This window comes from Balaenoptera physalus, assembly GCF_965194825.1.
Source record: "Balaenoptera physalus genome assembly, chromosome: 9".
NCBI lineage: Eukaryota > Metazoa > Chordata > Mammalia > Artiodactyla > Balaenopteridae > Balaenoptera > Balaenoptera physalus.
In genome coordinates this window covers 29905273-29923015 of record NC_138888.1, presented here as the reverse complement: position 1 = coordinate 29923015, position 17743 = coordinate 29905273, and the positions used below count along the sequence as shown (strand labels likewise).

The window sequence follows — 17743 nt, the reverse complement described above, 5'->3', positions numbered from 1 at the left end:
GGATAGACCTACTCTAAGAAATAGATAGTATTGGTTTGTAATTAGTAGCAGTAACTATTCATAGAGGACTAATCCAGCAGACACTAGTCAACCTCACTTAGATATTTGGTGAACCTTGCTTTGTAGCAGTTAGAATAAGAAGCACACCCTCCCCCTTTAGCCCCAACAAACTACAACAGATTATTGAGTTTAGGGTCCTAAAGAGTAATGCCATTATGCCATTTTATCGTAAAGAAAAAATTACATTGTAGGTATTTTTGTCAAGCTTTTAGGAACTGTTCAGTGCTTTAAATTAAGAACAGTGTGTGTTCCCCTTAAATGTTCATGGTTGGAACACATCTAACTTTATGCAATATTGAAGCACCTTTTTGGCAGTGAGACTCATAGGACAGTGATCTCAAAGCTTCTCTCATCCTACATTTTATAGGCTACACAGCAACTGATTTCAGAATTTAGGAGCAGCCGTCTGTATTTTCTAGGCAGAATTTTCAGAATGATTTTGCTTTGGAAAACGAGAAAAGTAAAGATTGCATGTGAGCCTAACAAAATACCATTCAATTTGCCTGATAATTTTTGCCAAGATTTTTGTCTTGAGGGCCGACCATAGAGCATTATTCCACACCCCCGGCTTTTGCAAACCACCCATCTTTTCCTAAGGGACCTTAACAGATGAAGCATTGAATTCTCTGCAGTCAGTGTTACCTCCCACCTGGGAAAAAGACAGCCCTGTAATTGAATCCCAGCATATGCATCGTCAACCCTCCTGCCTGTCCCTCTGGTGCTACAGCAAATTAAAAGATCTCCAAGCTCAGCCTGCCTTCCAGCTGCCAGCCCCTGGTAGACATGAGGGAGCCAGAAGGGGCCAGGTGGAGCAGTTTTGAGTTGCATTAAACACACAGCACAAGGAGGTTGGCCGTAACTTCCCAATGAATATTTATACCAGCCCCATTTCTCGTCTTGCTCTTTGGCATGGATCACAGTGCTGAGCTCCTGCTGATTTCAAGGGCCCTGCATTGTGTTTGGACCTGCTCCGTGAAGTATTACGTCAGATGAGCAATGGGCCCCAAGTTCCTATCACTAAGATGGCTGTTTGACTTTTTTTTTTTTTTAGTGGAGACTATCATGTTATGGGGTCATAAGGATGGGGCAGTGGGGGAGTTCCCTGACGTCTCCTGGCATTGCTGGCTGTTCTGTGAATTACACACAGCCTCAACCATTGATTGCTTCCTGTGGAGTGGAACTTTAATTGCTTGTATTAAGATCCGCACAACACTCTGGTTGGTATATTGGTATATTACTGCATTTTCTTCATTGTTTTCTTAGAGGTTTTATTTTTGTTTGGTAAGGTCAGGCACTTATCACAGGGCTCCCTCCTCACATTTCACATTCTGATCCCCCGTGGCAGGTGCTAACTTCCTTGCGTTCAAAGTGAATGGGTTGAGTAACCTCATAAAGATACAGAATGTCTTGGCGTGGAAAGGGAGAGAGTACAGAATGCCTGTCTGTGGAAGACTCACAGTGTTATTTCGAGAGCCGTGTAAACCTGAGAAGATATTCGGAAAACCATCTACACACACGCCCATTAACTTTTTCTAAGTAGTAGATCATAGACTTAGATTCCTGTTCCTGATTCCCAATCCATATTGTTATCTAATAAAGCACATGTCATATGGTTATTTTAAGATCAGATTTCTAAAGAGAAATCATTTTTTCATTGTTTCATTGTGTGACACAATAAACTTTAGACCAGTGATACAAAATGAACTTATTTACAAAACAGAAGCAGACATAGAAAACAAACTTAAGGTTACCAAAGGGGAAAGGTGGTGGGGAGGATAAATTAGGAATTTGAGAGTAGCATATATACACTACTATATATAAAATAGATGTTTTATATATTTTATGTATAAAATAGATAAACAGTAAGGACCCACTACTGTATAGCACAGGAAAGTACACTCAATATTTTGTAATAACCTGAAAAAGAATATATATATATATATATATCTGAATCACTTCACTGTACACATATATATAGGTGTGTATATACATATATATGTATATCTCAATCACTTCGCTCTACACCTGAAACTAACACAACACTGTAAATCAACTATACTTCAATAAAAATTTAAACAATTAAAATAAAATGTTCTAAATCAATCTCAAAACAATAAAATTACCTGCTTAGATAACTAAATATAAATAATTAGAAAGAGGGCTGTGATCACGAGAATCCAGCATAAGTTCTCTAAGCAAAAGCCATGCCAGAATAGCCTGACAGCAATACCAGAAAAGAGGGACAAAGGCCTGCATTATACTTAGCACATATGGGATTCAACAACGTGTGTCTCAAAGGCTCTTGATATATTTATGAGGAAAATACAGAAAAATAGAGACTGAAAGATAGTACTGCTATTAGCTCAATAACTATTTCCCAGTGATATAGATCTAAAGATATAACTCTAGTGGCTTCTTCAAGACCTGTCCTTGACATTGGCCTGTTCAACATGTTTATTGTGATTTGGCAATGAGTGCATGCTAGGAAAGTTTATGGGTGTCGTGGCACAGGGAAAGAATACTTGGAACAGCAGAATCAGAATCTGACAGGGCAAGATGAACCAGTGGACTCAATCCAACAAGATAGCATTTAAGAGGAACATATGAAGAGCTGTTCACTTAGGTTCCAAATGCCAATGGCCTGTGTTGTGGCTGAGAGAAAACAGGGCTCTAGAGCATCACATGGGACAAATCATAGGGGTTTGGTTGGCTGGGTTTCAGTGTATGTTCATACTGTAAAGTGTCTGATAGCAAAGCTAGTGTACTCTTCAGACTATACTGATGGGTCCAGAGTGATCCTTTTAATATTCCTGCCATGTTTTGCACCTCTAAGGCTCTGAGTTGGGACATTCCTCTTTGAGGTTTGAAGGGAAGTTATGGGAAAGAAAGTTTAGACTTGCCCCATGTCAATGGGTTAAATTTCTTCCAGGAGCAAAGTTGCATGGGAACCATGTATGGAAGACTTTCTGATTAATAAGTGAGCGGAAAGTGAAATGGGCTGCGTCTTAAGAGAACAATTTTCTTGATACTACAGGTTTTCAAACAGACAAATCAGGCATTTACTGACAGCATTGTAGAAGTGACTGTAGTAAGAGCTAACATTCATAAAGATACACTGTGTGCCAAATTCTGTGTAATTTGCGTGCGTGATCTTATTTCATTCACCCAGTAACCCTCAGGTGGGTATCATTAACTCCATTTTTGAGCCTAAAGTCCATTGACTGGTAAGTGATAGAGATGGAGTTTAAAACCCAGGTTTCAGCCTATAGTACAGGCCCTTAACATAGCACTCACAGCCTTGTGCATAAAATGGTATTTTTGCATTCGAGGACATTGAATGTCCCTCAAGACTCCGAAATTCCATCATTTTCATAGGGAGCTATCTTTATTGTGTACATTATGCTAATGCTTTGCTCTTTTCAATTCAACATTCTAGCATTGAAAAACCCTCATTCAATCATCCAGTAAAATGTTTTATCCTTACTGATAGAGTTTTTTCCTTAGAAAAAGAGTCTATATAGTTCTTGGTATAATTAATGGTATTAGATGTTTTTATTGTGGCCGTATGGCTTTATTCTTCTGCTTACTGGAGGGAAATAATTTCCTGCTTCATTAACCATGGTTTGTAACTGATCTAACAGAAACTTGAGTCCTGTACTATTCAAATAACGGTTGGAGAATTCATTGGGCTTTTTTCCCTTTGTTTTCAAAGTAAAGGAGGGGGGTTTTGAAAACCTAAATTTAGAGAAATGTTTTAGAGATACATTTTTTTAAAATTTACTCACATTTCTTGGGTGGGGAGACCATGTTTTATCTAAATAATCTGTTAAGAGTCGTAGTGAAGAAAGGGCCAGAGCTGTAGGACTCGTCTAGATCTGTAAGGAAGCCCTGGAAAGGAAGGACTGTAAAAGTGTCCAGAGAACAGTGTGTCCATGGCTTTATTTGCTGTTACTCCAGGGCCTGAGGTCACTCTGGCAGACGGGTCACTTGCACTGCAAGCATTCAGGCTGGCCTCAGGGACAGGCATGAGGTCACTGGCAAATTGCAAGAATAGCTCCCATTATTCATGGCCCACTTCCCTGATCCTTGTTGATAGGGGTTTTCTTCCTCCAACATTTCCTTTTCTCTGCAGCAGAGCCCAGTTCTGATGCTGTCTGCTGAAATGGGCTAGTGAGGGCCTCCTTCTGGGACTGTCTGGCCAGCTGATCAGTGGCATAGACACCGTGCAGCAGATAGCATCCACATCTCCCAGCCTAACTGAGCCAGGGGAGAAACTGGCTCAGGACTGCAGCTGGGACAAGGGTTTCTTGGCTCCTACTCTGAAATGTGTTGGTTTAAGGTGGACTGATGTGCTTTCTCCAGAGAGTGGGAAGTGGTACCCAGTAGTAACATGCCTACGACTTTCATCCGATCTAAGTTGACCAAATGGCTTTATTATATTTTTTCTTGCACAGTGGTTTTCTGTATCCATGCAGAGCATCTTTCTCCCCACCCTCTTGCACACACACACACACACACACACACAAACACACACACACACACACACACACCCCTCACTCATTTGGGAATTCTAACATTGCACATGCAGATATGAAACCTTCCATACACATTGACATCACACTGCTAAGCCCCGTCTCCCTCCACCCATCCCTTTGCTCTCCTACTAGCCTCCAAGCTCTCAGAAGATACTTTCTGGATTCCTAGAAATGTCCCTGAACTTCCTGGATGCTCAAGCAGTGTTTGTTGAACCAGAGTACTCTTGACTCCAAGTAATTCAAATCACTTCATCAGTATTTTTCCTATTCCTATTTTATTATTCATCCTTAGCACTCACTAAGTACCCCACACAATTCAAAGTGTAGAGGAAAAAAGCAATGAATAGAAAATAATCCCTTCCCTAATGCAACCTACACTCTCATTATTTAAGTAAAAGCTGATTTTGTTATTCCAATTTTTCAGCTAAGGAGGATGAAAAGGCTTATATTACATAAAAAAGGAAGTTATGAGTAAAGCAAATACCTGAACTCTTGCCCTTAAATGCATCCTGACGGTCAAAATGAAAATTGGCTAGTTAGGTAGACTCTGAGAGCTTGGCACACAGAGCCCTGCATACATACTGTCCACTTTATGCAACGAGAAAAGCTGGCATGAGAGTGAATGCCTTTGAAAGTCTAGGATGTTTTAGCATTTCTTGGGTCATGAAGAATTGATGGAATCTCAGCCTGTAAATAAACAGGCCATGACTCATTACCAGGCTCTGTGCAGAAGGTATCATGGTTTCTGAGTTACAGGAGACTCTAAATGCACAAATATAAAGCATGCTCTTCCTTGGGTTTGAAGAGGATATTTAAGCCTGCTAGAAATAAATTCCACCTATGCTACAGAAGAATGCAGGCAAGAACCAAGAAAGGAGCTGCACGTGACCTGCAAGTCTTCTTTCTTTTCTTTTTTTTTTAAAGAGTTTTTGTGTTTATGGATAAGTTTGTTTTTTATATTGTCCAGAAAGATGCTAGTATTCACATGGCCTTATGACATGGGTTGAAAGTGACCTCTCGGAAGAAAAAAAGGGGCACCTTTATACATATATATACATTCTTTTAAAAAGTCTTTTCCCATGTGGTTTATCACAGGATATTGAATATAGTTCTCTGTGCTATTTAGAAACGGGTCTCCTTTAAATATGGTAATGTAGATTTGTCAGAGTAGATGCTTATATTGAGTTGAGTATTTTTTGAAAACCATTCAAAATGTTTTATTGCAAGAATATGCATTCCTAATTGTGGTTTCACAGTGTGAAAAAATTAAAGTCACTTTTAAAAATGGGAAACATATAATGTGACAGAAAGAACCTGGGCTCCGGCATCAAATAGAATTGAGTTCAAGTCTTGGTGCTGCTACTTTCAACCTATGAGGTCTTGGGCATGCTGTATATCCTCTCTGAGTCTCAATTTCTTTATCTATAAAATATGGAAAATAATATGCACATCAGTATGTTAATGTAAAGATTAACAGAGAGGATATATTTGAAGTACCAAGCGTAGGCTGTGTCTTACAATATGTACTCAGTAAAAACTGGTAGCTGTTAAACATTTTCTGCTGTTGAACTCTAAGGTAAACTTTATATTTTATGTTACATTTTGTATGAACTAGACTTAAAAAGAATCTGAAGTTTAACATACAAAAGAAAGTACAGGGATATTCTTACTGTATAGTTTATAGTTTATAGCAATAATGTATAGTTTATAGCAATAATGCATGCCTATTCTCTAAAGGCTCTATTAATTGTAAGAAATATCAACCCATTAAAATAAATTCAAGCAAAGGGGACTTACTGTAAAGAGCCAGATAGTCGCATTTTGGTTTCCTGGAAACTGGAATGTAAGATACAAAGGCTATTTTTGTTTTGTTTTGCAGGAGTGACGTATTCCTGCTCCTCTCTGTAGTGTGGGCTCCATCCTTTCATTCCTGACTGATTTTCCTTGCTTCCTCGTGTTGCATGTGGTTCAGATTGGCTGTGAGCCCCTACACTACCTTGCAGTTTCAGTAATACTACCAACCAGATGCTTCCCATAGAACCCCTTCTATGAATTCATCAAAACCCAGCTAACAATTTCTGAGAAAATTTTCTAGACTCTTTAAGTAAGTTCACACTATTAATAGTAACAACACTTCCTGCCTCACTCCTTGGAAAACTCGCCTCTATAATCTCCCATCGACCCATCTTGGGTTTAGTAATCCTGTGGCGCAGGCGCCCTGCTCACCAACAACCACTGCTAACGTCAATCCTCCAACTGATTTTTTTCATGACTCCCCAGATCAACAACCCTCAATGCCTCCTCATTGCCTATGGGTCAAGAATAAACTCCCTGGCAGTCCAGTGGTTAAGACTCTGTGCTTTCACTGCAGGGGTCGCCGGTTCGATCCCTGGTCGGGGAACTAAGATCCCACATGCCACATGGCACGGTCAAAAAAACCCAAAAAAACAAAAAAAAGAGGAATAAACTCCTCAAGTTTGACAGCACGTTCCCCTGGCACCCTAAAATGAACTTAGTGTGATGAAACCTCACTGGCCAAAGGTTTTTGTCTTGCTTTGGCCTCTGCTCCTGTGTGCTCCCCTCTGAGGGCCCCATCCACCTCCTAACTCTTATGGAGCCTCTTACCTTCTACGCAGCATTTATCCCAACCACTTATCGAATTTCTATACAACCCCTTCAGGCATAACCTAGTAGTGAACACGTGGTAAAGCTGGAAAAACCTATTCATATGTCTCCCAAGCCCCACACGCCTCTGGTCAGAGGGAGGGAACGCAGCTCTCAATGTCCTTCTCCAGGATGTGCCCCCAGGCTCTGTCTGGATACTTAATGTACTGTAGTTTTCTATGCACAGGATCTGCTTTCTCATTTAGATCATAAATTTCTTTGAGGGTAGGACCATGGTTTCTCCATTTAGCAAGCCTAACACCTGTGACAGTACTTTGCATGTAATAAGCAATTATTCATTTATTAGTTCAATTAAACTAAAAATATTTATGTCGGGTGGGTTCGGTAGGAGAAGATAAAATCATGAGCATTCGTTGTTTACCGTAATTAAGCCTGTTATCAGGAGTGTGCTACCGATAATACTTTTGGGGGTTCCTACTATTCTCCTCTCCTCTGTGTCTTTTTTATCCGATTGCTATAAAGATTTCTCTTTATCTTATTTTAAGAATTTGACTGTAATGTGCTGAAGGTTTGGTTTACTTTTTCTTTTTCTCATTTATTGTGTTTCAGGGCTTTATGGGTTGCTGTTTATAATCAAATTTGGCCATTATTTATTCTGAAATTATTCTGTCTCTTTCCCTTTCTTGCTTTCTAATAATATTCCACAGGTTACTTTTACTTTATTCAATATTTTCCCCCAATTTTTTGTCTGTCTGCTTCAGTTTGGATAACTTCTACTGGCACAGTTTCAGATTTACTGATTTTTTTTTTTTTTTTTTGCAGTGCCTTAAAGTCCATCCAAAGACTATTTTTTTATTTAATATATTATAATATTCATTCTAGAACGTTCATTTGGCTCTTTTTTGCAGTTTTCATTTTTTTCTATATGCAATATTTAGATGTAATACATACACGTTATATTCATAATTATACATACATATAAAATATATATGGCACATAGGTATATATGCCATATATGTACTTATCTATATACGTGGCGTATTTATATGTTTATACCTTGTGTACGTATCTTCTCCTATAAATTGTTTCACATATACACAATAGTTTTTTAAATCCTTGTCTGCTAATTCCAAATGCTGAGTCATCTACAGGTCTGCTTCTATTTACTGTGTTTTCTCTCTACTATGGGTCATATATTCCTGCTTCTTGTTATGACTCAAGATGCCATTCTGAACATTATGTACAAAATAATTTATAGTATTCTGAACATCATGTATTTGTACTTTTCTGAAGATTATGTACAGAAACTCAGTAGAGACTGAAGCATGGTATTTATTTTGTTTTATTTCCCAAAATGTCTAAGTCGTTTGTTCTGGCTGCCTGTGAAAGCAAGGGTCTGAGCATTCAGATTCCTTTTGGAGTTGAGCTGAGCTGCAGCGGGACTGTGACTAACCCAGCTTCCAACCTCCTGAACAGCTGCTGTTTTGGTAGTTCAGTGTTTGAACTAGAAAGGCATTGACTGATGTTTCAGATATTTTTGGTTCATGTTTTTATTTATTATTAGCAAGGCCCTTGTACCTGTAACTTTGGTAAATTCACCCATTAATTTTTGTAGGGTTTTTCTTAATGGATTTCTCAGAATATTTTACATAAACAATTATGTTACCTGTGAATTAACATTTTTTTTTTATACAGCAGGTCCTTATTATCTATTTTATTGAATTAACAATTTTTCTTTCTAAGCTTTCCCTTTTTTACTTATTCATTTTTGTTTTCTCCCACTGACTGAGTGCCAATAAAATGTTGTGTTGAAGTGGGAAAAAGAGATACTCTTGCCTTAGTTCTGATCTTCCTTTAGTGAGAAATCATTCAATATTTCATCATGAAATAAGATGTAAGATGTAGATTTTTCAAGAATGGCCTTTATCATATGGGAGGCAAATGCTTCTTTTCCTAGTTTTCTGAGAGTTGTATCATGAATGGATAATGAATATTGTCAAATGCTTTTTACACCCATTGAAAGTATATTCTGTTAATACATTGAATTACATTTATTGATTTTTAAGTGTTAACTTGAATTCTTGGAATAAAACACACCTGGTCATCATATATTACCCTTTTTATTGCTGGATTTTATTTGATAATAGTTTTTGAAATATTGTTTCATCTATGTTCATGAGAAATATAAATCCATAATTTTTTTTTCTTGGAATTGCCTTTGGCAGACTTTGGATCAGGGTAATTCTGGTCTCTTACAGTGGAGTGAAAAGTGTTACCTCCTATTTTTTTCTAAAAGAATTTGTAAAAGGCGGCTTTTATTTTTCCTTAAATGTTTGCTAGCATATGTGACCATATGGCCGTGGAGTTTTTTTAAATGTTTAATTATGAACTCAATTTCTTTAATTGGTATAGGACAGTTTTTAAAAGTTGTTATAAGTTTTTATAGTTTGTGTCTTTCAAGAAAGTCTGATTTTATCTAAATTATTGAATTATTTGGCATAATATTGTTCATAATATTCTCTTATTATCCTTTTTAATATCTTCAGTATCTCTAATGATCATCTTCTGGATTTGTAAATTGTCTCTGTTGTTCATAGATTTTCTATTTCAGTGATTTCTGTTTTTTATTGTTTCCTGTCTTCTACTTACTTTGGATTCAGTTGCCTTTCTTTCACTGGTTTCTTAAGGTAGACACTTAGATCACAGATTCTAAACCCTTCTTTTCTTATGTAACCTTTAAAGATATAAATTTCTCACTAACCACTGCTTTATTTGCATACGACCAATTTTGATTTGATTTTTCCTAAGATTTTATTTTTTAGGGTAATTTAACACTTACAGCAAAGTTGAACAGTAGGTACAGAGATTTTCCATCTACCCCCTGCCCTGCACATGCATAACCTCCCCTATTATCAGCATCACTCACTGGAATGCTGCATTTGTTACCAAGGATGAACCTACATTGAAAGTACATAGTTAACCTTAGTGTTAACTCTTGGTGCTGTACATTCTGTGAGTTTGCATAATGTATAATGACATCCATCTTTCATGACAATATCATACAGAGTATTTTCACTGTCCTAAAAATTCTCTGTGCTCTGCCTATTCATCTCCACCCCAATCCCACCCCTGGCAACTATTCTTTGTGCTGTTGTTGTCACATATTTTACTTTTATCCTATATCATAAATTACACAGTTCACTGTCTTTCATGAATTAAGAGAAAAATAAGATAATCTTTTGTATTTACCTACAAATTTACCTTTCTGTCACTCTTCATTCCTTCCTGTAGATCTGAGTTTTTGTATGGTTATTACAAATAACAAACAAATGAGGAAACTTAACTATCATGGAAGCTTTACTTATTTATTAATTTTTAATGGACCGTCACATTCACCTGATTAACCAAAAACTCTTAGCTGTGGGTTTCAATTCCTATTATTGTGAGATCACCTGCATGCTCAGTAGAGTGATATACATAGTTTATTAAGAAAGCATTGCTGAAATTTCAACTTTTTCTCTGTTGCTTCCTGCTCCAACAGGTCTATGGAAATGCAGGACCTAGCAAGTCCTCATCCTCTTGTTGGAGGTGGCGATACTCCTGGTAGCTCCAAACTGGAGAAAGCTAATCTCAGCAGCACATCGGTCACCACAAATGGGACAGGAGGTAAGTGTACAGCCCTGAAGACACCCAGAATCACATTTCAGACTCTGTTGTGGCTTTACATGTTAGGGATCTGCTAGTAAATAAATATTATATCTCATAAGCAATAACATCATAGCATTATACTCAAGTAATATATAGTTAATGGATTATTTATTGTTCTGTTGATTTTCTTGAAATTTTTGCTCCTCCTCTATAGCTGGAAACATTCAGAAAGAATAGATAGCCCCGAGCAACATTTTGAAGGCCTTTAGCAAGGCTTTCTTTTTGTATTTGCCCTTGTAAATATTTTTCAAAATGTAAAAAATGTGGCCAAAGGATTTACTCTCTGATCTTAACAACAACAAATATAGAAAACAGAAAAGAAATTCCACTAGTTTTTGGTTTTATTTTGAATTTTAAGAGAAAGCCTACTCCAAAGTTTTTCTTAAAAATGGTGTTTCTTAAAAATGGTTTTGGGAATAGAAAAATGTCCATATCTGCTGCATTTTCTTTTCAAAGAGAGAAATACCTAACATGTATTTAAAATAGGAATTGAATTTTTTTCTAGATACCTTTTCATATGATTAGCACATAATTATGCCACAACATATGGCAACAATAATAACTATTTCAAATATTTCATCCTATTGTTTTTATAAAATGCATTCAACCTGTCAGAAAATACGATCTGATTTTTGCATCAGAATATGTATACATAGAAAGCCTATACATATATACGTACATATATACACATATATAAGCTGCATTTTAAATTACTCACAATGATTTTGAAGTTTTGTAGATTTAGTTGTTTTCGTCGAGTGAAAAATTACTTGAAAATTGCTTTAATTTGTAAGCTATTCATATTATTAGATATCAGCATTTGCCACATCATATTTTCTTTTAAAGTTTCAGTAAATATTTATGAAATTGATACACCTCTTTCCATTTATTTTAGAGTAACTGTGAAATCTAAAATTTTCTTTGTAAAGTTGTGTGGATTGCAACTTGCCTGTATTTAATAATGTTTTACATAAAACCCTTTGTAAATTAACATTTTCCTTGTTTATAGTGTTTGTCTCTAAACATGCATCTATAATTTTGGCTAATTAATTATAAGATTGCCAATTTATAAAATTGTTTAGTGATAACTTGTGGAGTAAGAACATTTATATTTAAACCTTAACTTGGGTGCAAATAATAAGATTTAAAATAAAACAAAGACATGCACTCTGAAATCAGACTTTGAAGGTCACTAATCACCATGTATGTATATTTAACTGAACTAAAACATACCTGATAAACTAAAATGTAAAAGTCATACCATGCAGTTATAATTTTGGCAAAAGGGTCAGAACCCAGTACAAGCACTGAAGACTATTCTCGTACACTGAGCAGGCATTCAGACAATGAACGCTTATGCTGTTCCTGTTCTCAGGGGACAACATGACTGTTTTAAACACTGCAGACTGGTTGCTGAGTTGCAACACCCCCTCCTCCGCAACAAGTATGAGAGATGATGGTACACTGCATGTGTTTGGGTGTGTGGATTTGCCCTTCTGGTTTGCTTTCTGTTGCTATTTCTGTTTGCACTCCCTTTTCTGTGCTCAGTACTTGTTATAAAAAAATTAAAAAAGAGACATGAACACACCTTTTAGTTGTTTATTGATAACAGTTGGCTATGTTTTTCTTATCAACTAGTATTCTAATCTTAGGTCAGTAGTATTCTTTTCTTAGTTTTTTCATAATTTTGCACAAACGGGTGCATCTATTATTTTTCTAACTATCAGTTTATTAAGTGATAATTCAACACAACTGTCACGTCAATGAGCAGTTGAAGCAGATTGCGCCTACGTACAAACTCGATCTCCATAGCCTATAGACTTTCATAAATTAAATTAAATTCATAGCATGGCAAAACGATATTTCCTATTTTACAGACTTTAATAAACATTCCAATTAAAATACCTAAAGTAATATTAACATTTAAAAACCCATCATTTAAAAAGTTACCAGTGATGAAAGCTATACATTTAAAATTAATATTAAATCTCTTAAAATGTTTTGAACTATAGATATTAACTACATTCCTATATTTATATATATATAATATAAATAAACTTTCTCCCAAACCAAAAGTTAATATGCTATCAAAATTTAAAAATTAAAACAAAACCACATAAAACTTCTGTAGAACCACCCAATTCTAGGATTAAAAAGAAGAGCTCACAACCTGTTAGAAATGTTCATTACAAGCAAGCAGTTAGAATAGGCACAGTTTGCCTGGACCTTGCTGTATGTAGATTAAATTAGAATATATGACCAGTGGATGAGAAGTACTCCATTATTCCCGTTATTTAAATTTTTATCCTTTTAGTTTCTTTTTTTTTAATTCCACACTTAAAATATACTTTTCATACTTAAAAAATATGTTGCCAGAATTTAGTTCCTCTTAATTCTAACTCAAAGGTCTTTTTTTTGCAAAGAACCAGACAGGAAATGTTTTAGGCTTTGTAGGCTATGCTGTCTCTCTCTGTCTCATCTATGCAGCTCTGTCACTGTAGCTCAGATGCAGCCATAGGCAATACATAAATGAATGAGAGTGGTCAGGTTCCAATAAAACTTGATTTATGGACCCTGAAATTTAAATTTCATATGATTATCACATGTCACAAAATATTCTAATTTTGATTTTTTTAAAAAACATTTAAGATGTAAAAAGCATTCTTAGCTCATTGGCTGTTGTTCTATTCTGACATATTAATGTAACATAGGCAACTTTATAATAGTGAATATATACAATCAATATTTAGTAATTTACATCTAATATCCAACAGAAAAATTTTTTTAAGTGTAAAACATCAAGTTTTCCTAGTTCTTAGTATTAATGTTTAAGAGTTTTGTGACCATTGGGAAAAAAAAGGACTTCTGTGTCAGGAAGACCATGGATCTGAAACCTGGCACTACATTTACTAGCTGTGTCGTCTTGGACAAGTTACTTAACCTCTCTGAGCTTTAATTCTTTTCTACAAAAGAAGGATAATAATACTTTACTGGCAAAGCTTTTGTTTTAAATCATATAATGTATGTAAATTTGGGGCAATATAAACCAATATAATTCCTTTTCCTTAATTAATAATTCAATAATAATTAGGCAACAGTTTTATAAGGAAAATGGAAACGTGCAGTGTGTTAAAAGACTCTCCAATGTTTGGTCAGATAATACATTTTTCTGCATTTAGAACATGTAAACTGGCTACAGAGGCAAACTTTTAGTAATAAAATGTTAAGTGTACTTTGATTATTAAGGATATAGTCTCGGTGGCATAATGATATGAAATATTTAATGAATTTTAATGACTCTTTATGCCATGTGTTTATAACATAAGCTAAGCATTTGATGCACAATGTTTCCCATTGAGACTAAACTATTTTATTTATAATTCTGGGTTTTATTGATGGAATTTGATCACTTTATAAAATTATTATAATAAAACAAAAGACAAAAGCAAAAGCTAATTTAGTGGCTTTTCAAGATCTTTCCATTAACTTTAGATTTTCAAAAAGATAATTTTGATAGATTTTACTGATATGAATGAGTTAATAGTATCACCTTAATATCCTACCCTACTACCTTGGTGCTGTTTAAATATATTACATTACTCCTTAAAGTAATTTTTAAAGGGGTTCATCACCTTAATCCTAATTCTGTAATTACATCTGCAGGTTTATATTAGAACCTAGATTTTCCTTTCAAATTTTTGTCACTTGTGAAATTGTTAAAATGAAGAACTGTCAATAAAAATATAATAAATACAATCATATCTTAGCATACAAATCAGTGGTCAACAAACTTTTTTTTGTAAAAGGTCAGATAGTAAATATTTTCAGTTTTGCAGGCCATACGGTCTCTGTTGTAACTATTCAACTGTGCTTTCATTGCACAAATGGAGCCATAGACAATATTTAAACAAATGAGCTTGACCATATTCAAATAAAACTTGATCTATGAACATTGAAATTCGAATTTCGTACAATTTTTATGTCACAAAATATTATTCTTCTTTGATATTTTTCAACTACTTAAAAATGCAAGAGTAATTCTTAGCTCACGGGCTATACAAAAACAGGCCGTGGGGTAGACTTGGCACTTGAGATGTAGTTTGCCAACCCAGATATAGATTCATGTATGCTACTTCATGTATATGTATATACATGCATGTAAATGCATGCCTGTCATGTGAAAAGTTACTTCCATATATAAGTAAGATTCTAATTTCCCTAATGGTGTCAAGACACATGATTAGCTATACTTTATATACAAAATACTTAGATTTATTGGAAGTGCTTAGGATAGGGTCTAAATGTGAATTTTCACTTTCTAACTTAAAATGTATCAGGTTCCTATTATATGCCAGGTTCTGTGCTAGGAAATGGGAACCCAATGACCTATAGAACATGATACTAGCCATCAAGGGACCAAAAGTCTAGCAGAGGGAAACAGAAAAGAAAATAATGAGTGCATAATGTGTTCAAGGTGGGTGCACAGCAGAGGGAGGGAATATTTGATTCTACATGGAGATTAAGAAAATACTTCAAAGAGGAGATTTGGGGGAACCAAGATCAGACATTCTGATTTGGGGGAACCAAGATCAGACATTCTGATTGGGTTTATGGTGTTTTCTATATTTGAAATCTGTAGAGCATAGAAAAGAATCTCCCAGAGTTTTTAATATATAGATGATTGATTCACATGGGATGAATTTGTTTCTGAGTATTATGTGTCTGTGCAGTAGAACCAGCTACTATTGTGGCTCTACTCTTTTTAGATTTTCTTTTTGGAATGAAAGCCATAAATTGGAAGCATCATCAAATTATTTTACAAAACTAAATACTTCATGGATATTTAGAAATGAAAGACACTTGGTGCTCATAGGTTTTTGAGTGAAAAAATTGATTTAGAAAAACATAAATCATAAAACTAGTAGGCAATACTTCTTTCCTCCCTGCAGTGTTGTAAATTGTATCCTTCCTGATCTAACTCCTCCTGAACTTCTTTGTAGAACCTAAGTTGTCAGAGGTGGCTATGTGAGATTTTGTGGTTCAGGAAGGAGTATATTTGGAATTACATATATAGTCTTTTAAGTGGACACCAGTTTAAACACAGATCTCTGAAGATGAAATGTAAAATGTAAAGTACTTGGGTTACCTCTCTTTCAAGGGTTAATTAAGCCTAATATTGCAAAAAATGAACATTAGCATTAAGTTATGATAATAACACAGACTTCCTCTAAAAATAATTAATATATATTAATGTTATACTTGAGTTCTAAAGATAATCTGAGGGGACAAGATTAAATTTGCTTTGAAAATACTTGTATGAGGGTATGGAAGAAGGTTGGGATGTAAAGAGAGAAAATCAGTGATTTAGTAGCCATAGCTGACAATAATCTCATACAATCTTGATTTAGTCCACAGAGATCAATTATTTTTGAAGGTTAAAAATAAAACCCAATCATATCAATATAATAAAATGACTGACTTTTTTTTACTATTTGGCTTTATGAAAAACATCTAAGTTGCAAGTGGATAACTAGCGTGGAGGGGGCCTGGCAATATAATTATTTCTCGAAGTAATGGTTCTGTACAAAGTGCTATATGTATGTAGATTTTCCATCCCACCTTTTGGGAAATGAACCTTGAATCACGTATTTCGAGCATGTAGAAGAATAAAACCACAAAACTCTCTAACCTAAGAATTAAAAAATGATTGCATCTTTTGAAATCAAAATGTTTATTTTGTAAGTTTGAATTTTGTTCATAAAGAGGATGCTTTTCTTCTATAGAAGGTTATTCTTTCCATTTGATAGCATGAACTGTAATGATGTTGGACACAGTCCTTAAAATAAATTAAAAGCCCTGTTTAACTTCTGTGTTAACTTAAGAAAAATAGAATACAGTAAAAAAAACAAAATACATTTGAACATGACAGTGAATATACACTCATAAACTTTTGGAATGAGTATTTTTATAAGTTTTAGAAAATAGACACATAAAACTAGATTTGTTTCATTGATGAACATCTTTCCAATAGTGTCTTGCACATATTAAATGTGTGGAAACAAAAGCAAGACAAAAGAAAATGGAAAACATTTCAAATATATTCAGACCTATAGTGAAAACGACTTCCATTTTTCAAACTTTATAATTATCATAATGTTGACTTTATAGTCATTACCTGTTTTCTAAATATTAAGACAATTCTTTGTATTTTAACATCTTTTTAATAAATCAGCTAATCATATAAAGAATGCCCATTTCATTTCTCTAAGTTTTCTGTTCCTGAAAAAAAATTATTATTACTTAATATTACTTTCTTTCTCTATAAAAATCAAATCAAAATAACTTTGCATCTTACTCAAGAGATGTTTGCAGATGCTGCCCTCCTGTGAACATAAATTATTTTCTGTAGCAGCATGATTAATTTTCTCCCTTTTCCCTATTATTCAACTCTTACCACATATGAAAAATAAATTTGGATTAATGTGTAATGTTTTCCCCCAAATGTTAGCATCCATTTAACTATTACTTTTAAATCCATGTGTTTTAGTCCACTGAACACATCTTGATGTGTATGCTTCTCTTTATATACTTTCTAGTGATGCCTTTTCTCAGTTAAATGAGCCTCCTTTGTCTTTGACTAAAAGCAGACCTTTAAAATTTTAATGAGAGATGATTCCAGGATAATGAATGCAACCACAAACTCTCTCTCTGGCTTTTCTTCCTTCTCCTTTCAAACTCTCTCTCTGGCTTTTCTTCCTGCTCCTTTTGACCACCTGAAACTTTCAAATTGAGGAGATTATAATCAACACCAATAC

At 34.9% G+C, this 17743-nt stretch overlaps 1 protein-coding gene across 14 annotated transcripts in view; it reads left to right on the top strand.

The window, feature by feature from the left end:
- EYA4 (EYA transcriptional coactivator and phosphatase 4) overlaps nucleotides 1-17743 on the top strand; it is a 259346-nt gene that overhangs the window by 177089 nt on the left and 64514 nt on the right. For 9 of the 14 annotated variants that reach the window (XM_082474690.1, XM_082474691.1, XM_082474693.1 and 6 more), the window contains 2 exons: nucleotides 10762-10886; nucleotides 12304-12372. In XM_082474690.1, coding sequence (XP_082330816.1) covers nucleotides 10762-10886; nucleotides 12304-12372 — 194 coding nt within the window. The remainder of the gene's footprint in view (nucleotides 1-10761; nucleotides 10887-12303; nucleotides 12373-17743) is intronic. The other 5 variants (XM_082474687.1, XM_082474686.1, XM_082474683.1 and 2 more) reach the window with 1 other exon arrangement.